We start from the raw sequence: 20021 nt of genomic DNA, 5'->3' as shown, positions 1-20021 counted from the left end.
AACCCCAAATTATTTTTTGGTCTCAGGGGTTAGTGTCATAAAAAGTCAAACGTTATCTGACCGGCTCTACAGTAAGTCTATCAAGTCAATTTTCTTAACGTCATGTTATAAACCAGGGGTCGGAAACCTTTTTGACTCAGAGAGCCATGAAAGCAAAATATTTGGAAATTTATTTCAGTGAGAGCCATATAAATAATATTCAGATGTAAGAATCTGTGCTTGACACGAATTCAAGCCCTTTTCCTTTGTTCATCAAAATCAACAAAGAATTCAGACGGGTTCATCCCTTTCCATGCCTCCATTTCAATATGTCCATCATATTTAAATGAAGCACAAGACTAAAATTTCTCCATTTCTGTGATCATGAAAAAACAAAAACAAATGAAAACATGAATTCAAACTAACAGTTTATATTTGTTAATTTTAAACATGTCTGATATGAATCACACAAGTGGATTAATTAAATTTCAGATGAAGTTTAACGAGAATAAAACTGTTCATCAGTAACTTCACATCATCATCGCTTTGTCTGATCATCTCTGACGTCATTAGAATGTGTGGCTCACCTGCACCTGTTGAACGTGTTTGTGTTTCTGCGTATTCTTATTATATTCGTGAGATAAAGGTAATTTACAAATAGTCATCATGTGATGTTGTATTAATGCAAGTGTGTTTTTAGGACCGCGATCACAAAAGGAAAACCAGCATTTGTTGTGCTTTCATTGAAACCTGCAGCTTAACTTTGGTGGACCTGACGTCATGTTTCTGTGACTCTCGTAGAGAAGAACCTGAAGCGATCAAACGCGCATTATTTTGTTCGATATATTATTTTAAAAAAAACAAGCTTTTTTTTCCTGAATTGCGTAAAATGACTGTCGCACGTTTTGCTCTTTTTATTCTTGATTCATATGATCTTTTCCGTGCGTTCAGTGGAAGAGGCAGGAGCTCTGATTGGCTGCTGTGCATGTCAATCAAATTTTCAACCAATCGGCACAATAACCATTTGATTGACATGCACAGCAGCCAATCAGAGCTCTCTTTACTATTTTCTTATATCATATTTTATTAAATCACGCGATCTACTCGCAACAGCTTCGCGATCGACGTATTGCCCACCCCTGAAACAAGTGATAATATTTTATGTTTTATCTGAAAAGCCGAAATCTGCGAGCCAGATGCAATCATCAAAAGAGCCACACCTGGCTCGCGAGCCATAGGTTCCCGACCCCTGTTATAAACCCACACTACCTTTGATTGACTGGAAGATCACGATTGAAGTATTGATCACTACTTTTAATTAAAAACAACGTCTCACTCACCTGGGCTGCTGGAAATTGCTCAGAAAGCTCGTATGGTTCTTCTGGAATCCACTTTCTTTGGTCCAAACTCCAGAGGATCTGTGATACAGCAAAACAAATTTTGAAATGAATTACAAAATCTTACTTACGATCAACAGCAGGTTACAAACCCATTCAAACGGGAGGATCCAGCAGCCCCGAGCGATGCCCAAAAGAATATTGAGGGTCCGTTTGCCACTGCCTGACACCACGTGAGTTGTGGTGTCACAAACCTGATCCACAAGAGAAAAGCCGCCCAGGGCTTTCACCAGCTGGGACACCACTTGCTGCTTGCTTGAACACAGTAACTATGATTATGTAAAAGGTTATTGAGACGATTTGAGTCATATATATTAATGCTCTTACTCAGTGGGCATGCTCGTCATGACCAATGTTCTCTGAAAGACAGAAAAGAAGGCAATCAAAAATGCACTGTAGGTACCAGAGGCTGAAAGGGTAATAAAGGGTAATGAAAACTTTAGGCTCAGGGGATAAAACTGGCACGACAAGTCATTTTATGTGGCCCGCTGGATATGTTGATATTGTGACTTATAAAGATTCTAGTGTTTATAAGAAAAGGAAGAGAGGTTATTAATGTCAACAATTATACATTATTACATTACATTATATACATTATTGAGACTTCCAATAAGAGTAAAACTGATGTTGAAGGAACTTGATATGCGTTTCAAATCAAAGAGGACACAGAGATAATTAAGTTAGATTGAGCCTCCAAGAATAAAAGGAGAATATCATAATCAGACTCAAAAAATAAATTTATATACACATATATATATATATATATATATATATATATATTTATATACACATATATACAGTGGGGCAAAAAAGTATTTAGTCAGCCACCAATTGTGCAAGTTCTCCCACTTAAAATAATGACAGAGGTCTGTAATTTTCACCATAGGTACACTTCAACTGTGAGAGACAGAATGTGAAAAAAAATCCAGGAATTCACATTGTAGGATTTTTAAAGAATTTATTTATAAATTATGGTGGAAAATAAGTATTTGGTCAATAACAAAAATTCAACTCAATACTTTGTAATATAACCTTTGTTGGCAATAAAAGAGGTCAAACGATTACTATAGGTCTTTACCAGGTTTGCACACACAGTAGCTGGTATTTTGGCCCATTCCTCCATGCAGATCTTCTCGAGAGCAGTGATGTTTTGGGGCTGTCGCCGAGCAACACAGACTTTCAACTCCCTCCACAGATTTTCTATGGGGTTGAGGTCTGGAGACTGGCTAGGCCACTCCAGGACTTTCAAATGCTTCTTACAGAGCCACTCCTTCGTTGCCTGGGTGGTGTGTTTGGGATCATTGTCATGCTGGAAGACCCAGCCACGTTTCATCTTCAAAGCTCTCACTGATGGAAGGAGGTTTTGGCTCAAAATCTCACGATACATGGCCCCATTCATTCTTTCCTTAACACGGATCAGTCGTCCTGTCCCCTTAGCAGAAAAACAGCCCCAAAGCATGACGTTTCCACTCCCATGCTTCACAGCAGGTATGGTGTTCTTGGGATGCAACTCAGTATTCTTCATCCTCCAAACACGACGAGTTGAGTTTATACCAAAAAGTTCTACTTTGGTTTCATCTGACCACATGACATTCCAATCCTCTGCTGTATCATCCATGTGCCCTCTGGCAAACTTCAGACGGGCCTGGACATGCACTGGCTGAAGCAGGGGGACACGTCTGGCACTGCAGGATTTGATTCCCTGTCGTTGTAGTGTGTTACTGATGGTAACCTTTGTTACTTTGGTCCCAGCTCTCTGCAGGTCATTCACCAGGTCCCCCTGTGTGGTTCTGGGATTTTTGCTCACCGTTCTCATGATCATTTTGACCCCACAGGATGAGATCTTGCGTGGAGCCCCAGATCGAGGGAGATTATCAGTGGTCTTGTATGTCTTCCATTTTCTGATAATTGCTCCCACAGTTGATTTTTTCACACAAAGCTGCTTGCCTATTGTAGATTCACTCTTCCCAGTCTGGTGCAGGTCTACAATTCTTTTCCTGGTGTCCTTCGACAGCTCTTTGGTCTTGGCCATAGTGGAGTTTGGAGTCTGACTGTTTGAGGCTGTGGACAGGTGTCTTTTATACAGATAACGATTTCAAACAGGTGCCATTAATACAGGTAAGGAGTGGAGGACAGAAGACCTTCTTAAAGAAGAAGTTACAGGTCTGTGAGAGCCAGAGATCTTCCTTGTTTGAAGTGACCAAATACTTATTTTCCACCATAATTTACAAATAAATTCTTTAAAAATCCTACAATGTGGATTCCTGGATTTTTTTCACATTCTGTCTCTCACAGTTGAAGTGTACCTATGGTGAAAATTACAGACCTCTGTCATTATTTTAAGTGGGAGAACTTGAACAATCGGTGGCTGACTAAATACTTTTTTGCCCCACTGTGTATATATATATATATATATATATATATATATATATGGTTCTTGTGCAAATCATTCTTCTGTTCTAGAGACTGAATAGTTATAGTGAACAACAAAAAAATTAAGTTAACCCTCTGCAAATCAGATTCACAGATTTTTTTGATTTTTTTTTTTAAACCAATTATTGGACCAACCTTACTGATGGTGCCTCTAAACAGTTAATTCCCATGCCTTTCTATAAACTGCTCAATTTAGTGACAACTGGTTGGTTCCTACAATACTGTTTTTAAACCGTACATCTATGTTGCCATTTCAATAGGGATCAACAGATGTTTTTTGTTGGCTGGGCGGCAAAACATTGTGAGAGCTGCCCAGGTCAATTATTGAAAGGGTTGTTAAAAGGAATGACACCTCATATGCAATGTTGAGTTAGCAAGTTCAAATAAATGCTGTTGAATAAATAACTTCAAACAAGTGATAAATTAAATGGTCACTACTTTGTGGATATCGTTTGATGAGGTTCTCAGAAGGTAACCCCTGCCTTAAAGAAGGGATCACTGTATTTGATGATGATTTTACATTTAAAAAAACACTTTCAAGTCTCAATGATTCTTGTACTGAAGAGAATTAAAGACAAACGTAGATTGAGATATAACACCTACAACTCTGGTTGATCAAACAGCTGCAGGAAATGATGACATGTTTTCTCTTCTGTTTGTTCGTCAGAGACATCAAAGTTGGCAGTGTAACGAAAACAGAACCCAGGTGCATTTTTCATAACAATAAAGACGCCTTCAACCGTCATTGCTCGTAAATAGCAATAGAAAGATATCACGCTTGAATCAACATCTCAATGAATTACACTTAAATAAACAGAACAAACACTTGATAAAACATGCAAGTCATGTTGTTAAATAGACTGCACAGGGTCAAACAGTCACACAAGAAATGTAAAATCAATCCTTGTTAGACCTCAAATATATACCAATAACACGATCATAGGGATTGGGCTCATCATTATAATACTAACATATTTATAGATATTTTGTAAAAGTAGTCTGTAAACCAATTCTAATTAGTATTTTGTTCAAATAAACTCATGAATGTAAAAGACGACATTAAACTTGTGATCCTTATAAAAAACATTTACCTTGGATATCTCCATTATTTTCTGTCCAGCGTTGTTCTCTTCAGCGTCATGTGTGATCTCTGTTGAATCAGCCGCGGCTTCGTTTCCCGTCTCTACACGTGATCCAATATAAGTGAGGGGAAAACAGCAGAGAACAACAACATGCAGTCAGGCATTTAAACAGATGGTAATGTTTTGGTTTTTACTTATGCAGAGCCAGATAGTAACAACTAATAGTCCAATAAACAAATAAAAGATATTTCTAAAACATTCAAAATTCATGAGAAATTGTTGCTCAAAAGAAAATTTTTAGTCAAAGATACTTTTGGATTTAATACTTCAGTCAAACTTTATTTGAAGTCAACAACATTGTCAAACAAATTCCTAAAATTCATTGCACAAAAAAAGAATATACGTTTGTTTTTTACTGAGATAATGCTCATTCTAGTGTTCAACTATGGACTTTGTGATATTCAAAGACTACAGGCAATCATTGTTTGTTTTGTTTGTATCCATGCGAGTCCTGAAATAAACATATTGAGTTTCTTGCTGCACACTTTTGGCATCAACGTTTCCAATAATCAATAAAAGATTTGCTTTAAAAGCCAACTGCAACAATGTCTGAAGATAAATCTTGCGATATCGCAGAGGCTTATAAAAACCACACCACAGAGTCAATGTGCCATAAACGGGTGCTCAATGACATTGAAGATATTTTATCATTCAAATCCGGAACCAAATGGACAAATTATGAAAGAATAATAAATAATAAATCACATACAAAGGGATTTATAATCAGGGTGAATTCACATCATGAGGTGGTGAACCTGAGCTTACGAACAGTCTACTCACTTTCTAGCGTGTGAGCCCCAAGCTGTTTCTGTGGTGCAGAAGAAGCTTCCGTTTCTCTTGTGGCGGCAATGAAGGGTAATGTGCTTCGTCTTCTCTGCTTGCCAGTCAGAGTCACGCTGGCTTTTGGACACATCTTTTGTTCCACCGCTGCAGGAATGTTGGGCTCAGATAGGCATTTATTTTCTCCTGCACCGTTTTCCAGCCTCATCCTCTTTATTGTCCTAAATTCTGCTGCAAAGCTTTCACTTCTCCTCATTTTCCTTTTCATGGGGACTGAGTCCAATTCAAGGGGAAGGACAGTGTCTTCACCTACAGAAAGACGAGATTGGAAAAGTCTGTCTTTTGACTTCTTTGGTTTCTTGGCCAGTGAAAAGAAGTCCTCAAACACATCGTCGTCATCGGTGGAAGCTATTGGGGCTTTAGAAGATGTAAATGGTAGACCTCCAGATTGTACAAGAGGAGAAAGTGAACCGCTCCTCTTGGTTTTCTCTTCCACTTTGGAACCTGAAGGATCTTCCCTAGGATAATCTGTAGCTGCAACTAAAGGCAAATCCTCAGATTTTACATTATTATGCAAAGTTTCTGCAAATGAATCACTAGCTTTAGAGTTTCCCTTTATACATTTGTTTGGTGGTGCTTTTTTTAATAAACTTTTTTTGACAGGAAGACTAGCAAAGTTTATTTTCGACTGCCTCAACCTTCTATGATCAGCCGCAGAACATTCCGAGAAAACGTCACATTTGTCTGCTGGTTTTTCTCTGACCGAGATCCTCCTGGACTTCCTCTGTCCTAATCCTTCTCCTTTCTTCGCGTCATCGAAATCCAGGCACTTCAGGGGACTTATTGAAAACTGTTTTGGTTCAACACTGCAGGGAGACATCCAAGGCTTTACGGCGTCTTTCTGTGTCGGTGTTTTCACATACGATTTCTCGTTGGCGTCAAACGGTGAATAAGCAAGTTCAGCAGTTGATGATCCAGAATCCTCATCCAAGCGATTATCTAAGATGAGAGGAGAATCCATCATCAATCTTGTTACTGTAACCAGAAATATCTGGCTCCACACTTGTCACACTTGCAGATGGTTTCACCCCCGTGTGAGAATAGCAATTTAAACAGGCCGCCAAAGATGACAAGATTCACATCCGAGGGGGAGAAAATAACAGCCATCTCCAGGAAGCTTGACAGGATTGAGTTTGAATTTTAAAACCAGATGAATGTGTAAAGAACAGTAACAAAAGACTGTCTTCATCGTCACAAAGGAGACGTTCTATTAACATCTATACCACACTTCATTTGGACATATGCGTTTTTTTAAGACCAATTTAAATCAGGGGTCTCAAACTTGCATCCCACGTGCCATTTTCAGCCTTTAACATGATATTCTGCGGCCCTCAATTTATTGTCTAAGTTTGTTAAGTGCAGTAAGATGAAAATATTCCATTTTTGTCAGATTGCTGAGAAACATAAATCACCAACCTCAAATGATATTATTTACATAGTTTTGATTATATACTGTGTTTAGAATGGAACAGATTTTGAAAAAAACACAAAATAAACAAACCCATTCAGAAAAAGAGCTGAAATCCCACCAGAGCCTGCAGCAGAGTATCCACTAAAATCTTAATTATATTAAAATGTCGGGCGCACGGTGAGTTTCTATGTTCTCCCCGTGTTACGTGGTTTCCTCCCACAGTCCAAATACATACAGTACATCGCCCTATGATCCTGGGATAGGCTCCAGTCTCCCCGCGACCCCGGGATAAAGTGGTTGTCAATGAATGAATATTAAAATATCTCACACCTGTGACACAAATAAACTAAAAGAAAGTTTTTGTTACACACAGATGCAATTTACAGGAATATTATTCTAAAGCTTCCCACATTAAGGGAAAAAAAATGATTTCCTTTAAAAAATGAGGTGTCCTATTTAATGTTGTGTTGTTGGAGAACCAGTAATAAAGAAAGTGAAGCTGAAATCATCAAAAGGGGCTTCAGAAACCCTCAAAAGCACAAACATTTCAGCCATTACAATGAGCTAAAAAAAACATATTATACTAATTCACATGTGTCAAATATTTGGCCTTGGGCCAAATCTCATCCACAGTCATTTAATATGGCCTACTGTTTGGTTTGCTAAAATCAGAGTTTATTTTCTTTTTAATACTTCAAAGACACCAGTGCAAAGATTATCTAAATCAATAATTATTCAGAGACTTTCCATACAAGTAAAACGGACATACAAAAAAAAGGAATTTTAAGAAGATCACGATCAAACTTATACTTCGTATTACAGACAGTTTGGTAAAAATACATTAATTCTGGACCGCAACTTAGATTAATCAGTAATTTTGGAATAAGGAAGAATAATAATTTCCTCTCAAAGTAGGTTATCTAAAGTAGATAAGAAGATCTAGTGGGTAAATTATTTAAAGAGACATTAAGACTGAGACTCAAAAGGTATTATGCAGCCAGTAATGTTTGAATCATTTTTCAACTGCAGATACTAGTTTTAAAGAGAAGCAACAGTATTGACAGCACAATATGGAAAAGAGACTTCAACTACTACAAATGTCAGTTTTTAAGAAGTAATTTCTTACATAGAAAGTGCAATCCTGTAGGTGTGCTTCCAAGAGAAGGCTTGAGTCCAGGAGGTGAGGAGGATTCCATCATCTGTGAGGCTGAATAGAGTGAGATAATATAAACAGGTTGCAACACAAGTGAATATTAACGTTATCAGCAGATTCAATATTCACACAGCAGCACACTTACCTGTGGGCGAAAGGTTTTCATGTTTCTCTTTCATATCTTTTAGACGCTGTGCCATGTAATCTGATCGTTTCAGTGCAGGACTATAAACGATTCCATTCTCCTCATCAATGAAAACATCTGAGACTTCAGTCACTGGAACATGATCAAATATCTTTTGAGAAATCTGTGATTATAGAGTTCAAAGTTTTTTTTGCTTACCTTGAGCTTGCTTTGGAGCCAAATCTTTCATCATTTTGTCTAACTTTTTCCTCATGCGTCTGTCGTTCTCTGGTGTTCTCTCAGGAGAATCTTTGGGCTGCATGCAACGATGCTAAGAAACAATTTACATGGTTAATGAACGACAAATGGTAGGCATTTATTAGGCCACATATTACTATTTAACATAATAATATATGGAAGTAGATCAGTGCCATCAGAATATTGAATTGTTGAATTTTACAATTAAAATGTTCAATTTTATTTTTTTTGTATATTCAAAATTTGAATTGTATAGTTTATTTTCTTAATAATTGAATACAAAAATGAAATATTTTCAAAATGTTTTTTTTTCTTTAAACAAAGACTTTTATACCAAAGTTAAAAGGTTAATCTTCTTAAATCAATATCTTTTAATATATAGTATTATAAATTCTACATAGAAAATTTGGGTAATTAGTGTCACCAGACAATACCAAATGAGTACTGACTTGATTGAACTAGTATGAAAATGATAGTTTAACAGCATTGTGTGAATTTATTAGGTTAGAGCGAATGCCTCAGTGCTGGACTGGATTGGTCTGGTAAAATGACACAATTATACAGACATTTTATTTTTATTTTAAAGGCAAATTGAAAATATTGAATTTAGAAAATAAATGTTAATTTATTGTGATAAATTATTGTGATTACAGTATATAACTCCATGTGTAAAAAACAACATTGATTTAGAAAATATCAGATATTTTCTCATTATTTCAAAGAAAAAACAAAATTAAGAATTGTATTATTCAAATGATTAAATGCTTGAATAAAAAACTTTTCATAAAAGACATTCAAAGTTACAACATTTAAAATGTTAAATTCAACCAATTCATATTTGGATGGCACCAACATACTTCTATATTAATACCTCAATTCAAAAAGCCAGAATTAACACTTTTAACACATTGTAATGAGACAAGGAAAAGATAAATGGAGCCAATTGGTGCAAACACAAATATCACATGTTAATCCGTGTCTACTCACTCTCTTGTTCTTTAACACAGGATTTGTTTCATCATTAATGGCTGGAAACAACTCTTCATCTGCACGCACACCATCATCATAACATCTGGATATATCAGTCAAAAATAGAAAACAACAATGTTATAAGTCAAGACACACTTAGATGTATTGTGTTTTGTTTGGTATGAGTAAAAACAGGGATCCCAGTCTGGTAAAATAAATTAAGAGGAATTGTGGAGGCCAGGAAACGGAACTATGACAGTCATTGATAGTAACTTGGGATAATTATTTACTTGTAGCATCATAAACCGGTCATCTTTGACAATGACATGGATGAATCTTAGCTAAAATATTATGTTTAATGATCTATTTTGCCAAAATTCTACATTCAAATGTTATGAAATTAATTAAAATCTGAAACCTGCAATTTTATGTTTGGGGTAAGTTAGTAAGTAGTGACACTAAAACTAAATTTGTTTTAAACAATCAATAAATATGGCAAATTATCTGACCATTTTTTGTTAAGACTTTAAACATGGATTTTAAGCAGTAAAGAGTGTGACTGTGATAATGAAGGGTTACAAGGCTTTAAACAGTACAGAGTATATATATACGCATGATACTTAAAATGACATCAAGGCAGACCAAACGTTGTGCTGATGCACCACATTGTGTTCTTAATTTGAATGACGGAAGTTAATTTACTCCTTCTGAATGGCGTTAGGGGAATTTACAGTACATTTTAGCGACAACTTATTAAATTAGAGTGCGGTTCATGACAGAAGCCCAAACAACTGTATGATGGTGTTGTTAAGTTACGATGACTCGATCACTTGCTGTACTCTCCATGCAAGTAAGCTTTATTCGTGCGAGTAGCCTTATTTTGCTAAAATATATTAATAAATGTATAAATACATAACAAAATGTATAAATAAATGTTTGGATAAATATTAATATGTCAAAATAAATAAATGACTTACGAACATAAACGCAGCACAACTAAATACATTACACACTGGACTGTGATCTTATCCAATTCACATCTATATCAGATCATAAATTATTAGCAATAGCATAGACACGGTCCATCTTCCCAGGATTATCCAAAGTTAGCCGTGAAGCTAAGATAAACTTGTAATGACATGTGATGCTCTCAAGGCAGTGATAGTTGATCCAAGGCTGTAACCAAAAAATTAAATCAGAAGTAATTTATTTATTTTGACATTTTGATATTTATCCAAACATTTATACATTTTGTTACATATTTATACATTTATTTATACATAAGTAATTCATCATCCTTCATACTAATGACATGCAGGACAAAAATAATGGAAATGTATTATGATGAAAATGTGCTTGTTCTCATTTAGAGTATCTTAAATGGGCGACAGTGAAAGGGAAGAAATGTTTCATACCTGCCAATCCAAAGAACAGAAACAAGCTTCACGTCACTTTTCTTTGCTTTTCTCCATGTTGTAGAATGCCCACTGTTAAACACCACATGTGTGACTTGTTTATTGAATGTTTTTGATACCTGTGCAGAAAATGAAGGAAGTTCAATTTACCACAAGGACACAACAATAAAAGATCCATGTGCACATAATGGAGGCCGTGTACCTGAGCGCCCATCTCATGAAGCTGCTGAATAAATGGTTTTGAATAGTTGGCCGTTTTGTCTGATGACCACACATCGACATAGGCGACCACATCTGCAAATGCGTTCATCAAGACATTATTAGTAAAAAAACACGTTTTACTAATGGTTATTTTAGAACTAAACGAAGAGGAATGTTTTTACCTTTCAGAAGAGAAGACTTGTTGGGTGTGGTCATTACTCGCTTGTGAACACCTTTAAAAACATACAAGATTATAATTAATAAAATTAATGTTCTAAGGCATTGCCGGAAATTGAAATTAAAAATTGCACAGCATTATAAAACATATTGTGATCAGGCTTGAATGAATACCTGACACATGGTCAGCACTATTGACCTGGCAAACCTTGTGTAAGGATTTATACACATCAAAATAAAACACTGTTATTTTGTTTTGTTTCATAAGCTAGAATAGTATATTAAATTAAATGACAATATTAAATTTTACAAGATAAACAATTTGAATATTTCCGTGAACTTTGACGTGGAGAGAGATGATTGGCACTTGTATCGAATCCCAACCTTAACTAGCAGCTGACATAACCCTTGATGACGTAAACTCACTGACCACGTATTGTGGCGTAAAGAAATAAGTCTCGATATCTGCAGACATACATCTACAGCAACACGTGTGTAACTTATTAAAAATGTTAAATACGGTATGTTGTGGAGTAAATGCGTTTATTTGAATGGTTGGTGGTTGAAAGCAGAAAGTATATTTACACACCACGTATACAAATTACACTTGTGAGTCAGATTGTGGATTAACTACTCTGTTACTACTGTAACACATAAGGGATGAATAAAATAATCTAAAGAGTAGTAATGTCGTTAAAGCACATGTTATTAAATAGCACCTGTACATGCACAAATGAACAGAAGTGTTGAGTTAGCATAAAGGTGTTGAAGCTAACTTAGCATTACTTCCGCTCTCTTGCTGCAACTTTTAAACTCGTTAAAAGAAGACAACAGTGCGTGGAGGTCTGGCTGGTATGTCTTCGCACTTACTTTCGGAGATGGAATTCGATATATCAGGTCCTAAATTCCGATTAAGAAAAAACTATTGGAAACATATCGACCGCCTAAAAGTTGAGTAACGTAGAGATCGGCGATGAAACGATCTCATTGGTCGAATGACTCAAATGTCACGTCCGGTCAAAACATGTTTATTTGAGAGATTTTAAAACTATTCTAAACCGAGATTTTTATTCACATTTATTAGTAGGAAGACTTGTTACAAATGTTTATCTCCAACCACAATATAATAGGTAAACATTAATAAACAAACAACTCTAATTATTATTTTATTTTCTAATTTTCAAAAACGAATTAATGGTATTTTCTATAGTATTGTTTGCTGCCAGTGGTGTACAGAAACACAATTTAATGTTTATCGTACACTCTGCCAACTTTGTAGTACTTGGAAAATAAAGAGACTATATTTGATTATAATAATATATTCTAAAATAATTTCTAACTAACATAATCACGTACGAAAAAAATATTGATGCCTTCACAAAAAAATGGACAGACTTGTAGCTGATCTGGGACCATTTATTACACAACGCAATGTTAAAAGTCAGTCAGTCACATGATGATCCACTTTGAAAACACATATCGTCTAACAACATCCTCCTGTACCTGTAGAACACCTGAAAAAGGCACTATTAGAACATGCACACTACACGAAGCATAAATCTCAACAGGAAAAAATCGGCATAACTTAGCTGCCCTGGGTCACAGACATTGGTACGTCATGCTTCACAATAAAAAACACTTTTTTTTAACATTACAGTTAAGCCCAACTTTACTGCCTTAGCCAAAGTACCCTATAACATACATTAATGATGCTCAAAAAGATCTTGTTCAAGACAAAATAGTCGTATCACAAATTGTACCCACAAACAAGAGAACATTCAACTACTGTTTTTGTAAAATACATTTCTGTTATTGATAGGAATGTTTTTTTATGATACGAAAATAAGTGATCAGACTTTCTCCATTCACAACGTTTGGATTGTTGTCATCCACTTAGTTCCACATCAGGAATAGACGTCCTTGTATGAAAGTAAATCAGTGTCATAAGAATATTGAATGGTTGATTTAAGATTTTTTGAAACTTTGAATTTTTTTTATTGATATGTTGTAGTTTTTTTCTAAGCATTCAATTAAATGTATTCCTTAATACTTAAAGGTTGAATTTGTTTAGTTTTTTTATTGGCATTTTCTTTTATTTGAATATTCTCTAAATACATTTTAAAATAATATATAGACATAGAGTGCGATATAAATTCAAATAATCCAAAAATCTATTTTCTAAATCCATTTTTTTCATCTGTAGTCTTTTAAATTAAAGTTAAAAATGTTGATATAATAGTGTTACCGTTTTAATCCGCCATGAGGAATTGGTGCTAGTGCTTCTTTGTCGTCACATGATAATCCGTGTGCCGCATGTTGTAATAATGTCTTCACTCCTCCTCCAGCCAGCTGTAATCTTGCCAGCTTTGTTTATATAATGAGTCCCTTGGAGGTGGAGACTTTTGGGTTTGATGATGCGCGGTCACAAACCTTCATGTTTGACCAATCAAAGCAGAGTAGGCGTGGTTATGGTTAACTAAATTTAATCTCCAGTAAAACAATGTTTTTTCAGTGGGCGGGTCTTAATATAATTTTCTAATGTAAATATTTAAATGAAAAAATACTTTTGTACAAACAAACAATAACACGAGTAATGAGTACAATAGAGGTCACTTTTTTACACGCTTAAATCAACACATTTGTTGAACTTGAATTTCGACCATTCAATATTCTGATGGAACTGACTCATGTATGTAACATTCCACGATGTGTATTGGCAGAAATCAAACAGAGTTGTTTCCCAAGTGAGGCGGCACTGACGTGTGAGAAACTTCCATGTGAACAGTGGACATGGGAAAATGTTCCCTTTCTTCTTCCAGAGGACGACAGCAGCAATGAAGAAGCTTCTCTTTGACTTCCTGGCGAAAGTTGGAGTTGAGAAACCCATATATGATGGGGTTGATGCAGGTGGAGGACATGGCCAGCAGGTGGCAGAGCGAGAAAAGCAAGTTGTGGTGGCAGATGGGCAGCGCCTCCTGGTTCCAGTCCGACACCACGTTGAAGATGGTGAGCGGCAGCCAGCACAGAGCGAAGGCCGTGATCAGAGCCACCAGCATGACGTTGATCCTGCGGCTGTGAGACACGCGCTGGTGGTCCGGGTTCCCGGTGCGGTCCAGCATGCCTCGGCGGTGCCGGAGACGCACAAAAACCCGGACGTAACACAGGAAGACCAGCGTGAGTGGGCCGCAGTACTGGAAGAGCAGAAGCCACGTGGTGTAGGTCAGACGCTGCTTCTGGGACGGCCAGTGTTCCATACACGCTTCCAGATGTGCTGAGGCGGAGACTAAAGAAAAGTGGGATCGTTGTGAGTTCAGCGTGGAGGAGTTGATGTGTTCCGCGGGGGAAAAGATGGCCGACTGCGGCAGGATGACATCCGTGTATGGCTCGTTGGTCAGCAGCTGAAAGGCCAGAAAAGGTGACGAGGTAAAACAAGCCAAGGTCCAGATGAGAATGACCGCCAAGTAGGCTTGAGTGGTGCTTGGTTTCCACCCCGAGGGGTTGATAATAAGCTGGTGTCGTTCCAGCGCGATGAATACCAGCGACAGCACGGACACGGTCACGGATACACACTGAATGAACGGAACCAAGCGGCACAACATGGACCCGAAGACCCAGTGGTCCATCAGGGTGTATATGACCGTGAACGGGAGGCAGAAGACACACACCAGGATGTCGGAGAAGGAAAGGTTGCAGATGAAAATACTTGTCACGTTGACTTTCTCTCGGCGCCGGGCGATGATTCCGATGAGTCCCACGTTACCCAGCAGTCCCAGCACCATGGTGACGCTATACCACAGCACCAGGAAGGCGGTGAGGACGGAGGACATGAAGCACAGCTCATCCTGCCCGATGACGGAGACGTCTGACAGCAGCGGGTTGTTATCTCGGCCCTCCTCACATCCCGGGAACTGTGAGGTGGTGTCGTTGAAGGGCACTGAAGGCAGAGCCGTCACCGACGGAGGAGTATGGTTCGCGTCGCCACTTGAGGACATCTCGCCAAGACATGTGTGTCACGAGCCCGCGGGATCAAAACGTCCATCACCGCTGTCACACAACGAATATCTGGAACGAGAATAAAAGGAACCAAATCAAAAATATCCACAGGCAGGATTCGATGAACGTTTCAATGCATCCTGAATTCAAAAAGCTATGTTCTTCTAATTGCACGAGACCTTGGGTTCAGACACTCAAGGGGACACTTGGGTGTCAAACCACAGATCAATTGTTGCTGAATTTTTCAAATAAAAAGCCAGAGGAGGTCAATGTGTATATCAGTGTCATTAGAACATTTAAATGTGTGCCCTTTAATTCAAATTAAAAAGAATATTGGCGTAATAGTGCCAACATTTTGAAAATGCAAAATGTTGGTTGTTTTCTTTTTAAAATTGGATTTTGTTCACTCAATAATGAAAACAAAAACCGGATATCATGTAAAATAATCTTAATATCTAGAGACAGGAAAAGTGTAATAGCTAATATCTCTACATGTAAATCGATAATAACAACAGGAGTTCTTACATGAACAGCGCTGACATTGTACGGACAACAAAGTGGCTTTGAACCAAAGGACTCATTAATCGTTTGTGTTTCTATGGCATGGAAGTCCAACTGAATTGAATCAGTCCAAGTCGGTGGCCAAACAATATTATTATGATTCCCCAAACAGAAAGCAGGAGTCTGACTTTCATGTTGCATTTTCATCATTTGATGCTCAATTTATCCTAATTAACTCTAAGTTTGTTCTTCTTCACCAAACAGTTTTACATGTATTTTTGGACGACATAATCTCTGTCCATTATCTTATCTTAAACACTGAGAACTTTATAGGTCCCCATATCAACATGAACATTATTTTTGTAATGTAATTTATCATGAAATATATCATGACTCATCTTGTTTTTTAACTTAATTTAACATAATTATTTTAAAAGCTACATCGTGCGATAACATTATCTGGAAAAGTGTTAATTTTATCAAGTACGGTGATAGTTGTCATAGCAAGGATTCAAAGACTTATTCAATTAAATCCCAGATGTAGATTCTGAAGACCTTCTTGAAATGGCATTTCATCTCTCTGATAACTGATTCACTCAATTTCAAATGAGGACCATAGAGCTGGTTGACAATAGAGTGAGTGAGCTTCCACTCCAGCATCTTTCTTTGGTGACGATAATAGAGATTGTCAGAGTAAAAGGGCATGTCTTGGTCTGAAACCTAAAAAAAGATTTGCAGCTTCCCTCAAACCTGCTTCAGTGTGTGCTGGTGCTGTCATGCACTGTCTCGGTGCAGCAACACTAACCTAACTGGTCATAGTGCTGTACTCACCGACGGCTGTTGAAACCATGAAGGAGCTCATTTGATGATTTAAGGGGGGGGGGGGCAAAAGCAGGGATACCATTAGGAGCAAACACCTGTGTACTTTCTAATGGTGTAACAGCCTCTTTACATACAGGGTGCAGTTTCGACCTCACAACCCTTCTTCATTCTGCATTTCTACCTTACAGCACCGAGCCTGAGAGAAACGTTCTTAATGAGCATGGATGTCGCTGTTGTCCTCAGAGAACAGCCTTGAATTTTATTTGTTCCCATCAAGACAGAACATCATATTTAATGGAGAAGAACATCGTATCATAGAGTAATATATTAGCCATGGGTATTTCCTCAAAAGACTAATTGGTAATGGATGAATGTTGGATCGATGAACCCATGAACCCATGAACTGATTTTAAAGAGGTAATGGGATGGATGGATGGATGGATGGATGGATGGATGGATGGATGGATGGATGGATGGATGGATGGATGGATGGATGGATGGATGGATGGATGGATGGATGGATGGATGGATGGATGGATGGATGGATGGATGGATGGATGGATGGATGGATGGATGGATGGATGGATGGATGGATGGATGGATGGATGGATGGATGGATGGATGGATGGATGGATGGATGGATGGATGGATGGATGGATGGATGGATGGATAAATGGATGGAGAAAAATATGTCCTGATGGATGGATGGACTATAAATTTGCTGATTTAAGGGGGGAAATAAAAGCAGGGATACCATTAGGAGCAAACCCCTTTGAACTTCCTAATGGTGGTCCCTTCTTCGTTCTACCTTTTCAGCACCAAGCCTGAGAGAAACGTTCTTAATGAGGATGCTGCTGTTGTCCTCAGAGAACAGCCTTGAATTGTATTTGTTCCCATCAAGACAGAAATTCATATTTACTGGAGAAGAACATCATATTATAGAGTAATATATTAGCCATGTGTTTTTTCTCAATGGACTGGTGGATAATGGATGCATGGATGGATGGATGGATGGATGGATGGATGGATGGATGGATGGATGGATGGATGGATGATTATAGGTATGATGTGGTGGATAATGGGTTTGGCTGAACTCCTGAAAAGATGGATGGATAGATAAATAGATGGATGAAGTGATGGATCAATGGATATTTGGATGGATGGAGGATAGAAGGGATGGATTGAACTAATAAATGGAGGATGGGTGGATCAATGGATGGATAGATGGATAGATAAATGAATGGATGGAAAAAATGATGTCCTGATGGATGGATGGACTATAAATGATTGGATGAAATGATCAATTGATGAATAAATGGATAGTGTATGGATTAACAGATGATAGATGGATGAACTTGAATATATAGATGGATGTTATGATAGGTGGATGGATAAGAGGAATCAAGATTGAACTGATGGATGGATGGATAGATCACTAAATGTATGGATGGATAGATCAATGAATGGATGGAAAAAAGAATGTCCTGATGGATGGATGGACTTTAATAGATAGAGGGATGGTATGATAGATGGATGGATAGGTGGAAGCAAGATTGAACTGATGGATGGATGGATAGAGAACTGAATGGATGGATGGATAGATCAATGAATGGATGGAAAAAAGAATGTCCTGATGGATCGATGGACTATAAATGGTTGGATGAAATGATCAATTGATGAATAAATGGATGGATGTATGGATTAACAGATGATAGATGGATGAACTTCAATAGATAGAGGAATGTTATGATAGATGGATGGATAGGTGGAAGAAAGATTGAACTGATGGATGGATGAATAGAGCACTGAATGGATGGATGGATGGTGAATTTATGGAGGAAGGGTTTATTAAATGTTCACAGCAGAATTAATTAGTTTTTTTATGTATCTTTTGTATGTATAAATTGAACGTAACATGGAACATATGAATAAATAGAATTCATGATCAATCTCTGGTTTTATAGTAAAATACATACATGAGAAGAGAAGAATAAACCTGCAGAACTGAAAGTTCTCAGAGAACGTCAAGTTTGTCCTCGGCATCTATTTCTATCTTTATTGCCTCCAGTCCTTAATTGCTGCTCATGATCGTTGCTGAGTGGAGATGTAAATTGATATTAGCTGCATCTGAGTAAACCCTCACAGCCCTACTGTTCTTATGGCTCCACAGGGAAGCACATCTTCTCTGCTGGACCTCTGAGGATCATCAAGAACCACTTCACACTTTCTAGATTTACTTCTAATATTACATTTCTGTCATTAGAACTGTTTTATAAAGATATCAAATATTCAGTAATGAGATGTTAGACACCATAAATAGATTTAAATATACAATATATATATTCTAAGAAGAAGAAAAACAGAGGGACTCACAGGTTGGTCTGAGGAGACGAGCAGCGAGGAGGCGAGTGAGTGTGAGAGTGAAGGTAGAGACCAGCATCTTCTTGAGAGAGAAAAGATGAGGGAGGTGCTGCTGAGTTTTGTGCCGACATGACTGAGCTCTGCTGTCACACAGTGGTTAGTGTTTTCAATTACACATCCGAGAACACAAATGACCACAATATTTAAATTTCATCAATGTTCTTCGAGAGCATCTGTAATATAATGGTTGCAAGATTGAAACTTGCCCTCGCCATGGCAACCATCGAGCAGTTCTTCTCTCTCGTGGGAAGATTTTTTTGCATATCTCTAATGTACATGACAAATAAAGTGGGGGGAGGTGAAGATTGATGGTGTAGGATGACATTAGAGTGAAGAAGAAGGAATGGAAGTATGGAAATATATTATTGTCATCAGAATATTAAGAAGAGGATTTTAATTAAATTCAATTAAAACTTTTGTTTTGAGTTTTTCACAACTTTTTGGAATAATTAAATTAAATGATTTCTATATTAAAAGATTGATTTGTTTAAAATCGTTAAATTAAATAATTTGTATATTGAAATGTAAATATTTTTTTTTAGCAATTAAAATAAAAAATGGAACATTTTCCAAATGATTTCATTTTGTTACACGTACAATTTGATATTCTAATTTCAATAATCTAAAAACATAATATTTAAAATTCGATTTTTTATTTTATTTTTAGTCTTTGAAATTCAATGCAAAAATATCGGTATAATGGTGAGACCAGACAATATTTAAAGAATACTGAGTCACATGATTGTCTGCTAGTCGCACGATTGGCTGATTAGCTTGGTAATGAA

The 20021-nt window shown here is 37.1% G+C and overlaps 2 protein-coding genes across 2 annotated transcripts in view; both read right to left on the bottom strand.

The window, feature by feature from the left end:
- mcph1 (microcephalin 1) overlaps positions 1 to 12455 on the bottom strand; it is a 33220-nt gene extending 20765 nt beyond the window's left edge. The window contains exons 1-13 of the mRNA XM_087802970.1: positions 12370 to 12455; positions 11505 to 11555; positions 11324 to 11415; positions 11122 to 11240; positions 9725 to 9809; positions 8699 to 8810; positions 8501 to 8632; positions 8329 to 8409; positions 5732 to 6730; positions 4901 to 4992; positions 1704 to 1735; positions 1469 to 1631; positions 1320 to 1397 (exon numbers count right to left, since the gene is read on the bottom strand). Coding sequence (XP_087659096.1) covers positions 1320 to 1397; positions 1469 to 1631; positions 1704 to 1735; positions 4901 to 4992; positions 5732 to 6730; positions 8329 to 8409; positions 8501 to 8632; positions 8699 to 8810; positions 9725 to 9809; positions 11122 to 11240; positions 11324 to 11415; positions 11505 to 11538 — 2019 coding nt within the window. The 5' untranslated portion in view covers positions 11539 to 11555; positions 12370 to 12455. The remainder of the gene's footprint in view (positions 1 to 1319; positions 1398 to 1468; positions 1632 to 1703; positions 1736 to 4900; positions 4993 to 5731; positions 6731 to 8328; positions 8410 to 8500; positions 8633 to 8698; positions 8811 to 9724; positions 9810 to 11121; positions 11241 to 11323; positions 11416 to 11504; positions 11556 to 12369) is intronic.
- Positions 12456 to 14073: 1618 nt separating this feature from the next.
- On the bottom strand, positions 14074 to 19209 carry npy4r (neuropeptide Y receptor Y4). Its single transcript, XM_087802551.1, has 2 exons — positions 19189 to 19209; positions 14074 to 15561 (listed from the first exon to the last, which is right to left on the bottom strand). Exon 2 carries the CDS (start codon positions 15489 to 15491, stop codon positions 14223 to 14225), a length of 1269 nt encoding a protein of 422 aa, XP_087658677.1. The 5' UTR covers positions 15492 to 15561; positions 19189 to 19209; the 3' UTR covers positions 14074 to 14222.
- Positions 19210 to 20021: the final 812 nt, after the last annotated feature.

The sequence above is a fragment of the Callionymus lyra genome, chromosome 11 (assembly GCF_982586985.1).
Source record: "Callionymus lyra chromosome 11, fCalLyr1.hap1.1, whole genome shotgun sequence".
Classification (NCBI taxonomy): domain Eukaryota; kingdom Metazoa; phylum Chordata; class Actinopteri; order Syngnathiformes; family Callionymidae; genus Callionymus; species Callionymus lyra.
The sequence above is the reverse complement of the archived record's forward strand: the minus strand, read 5'-3'. Positions and strand labels throughout refer to the sequence as shown.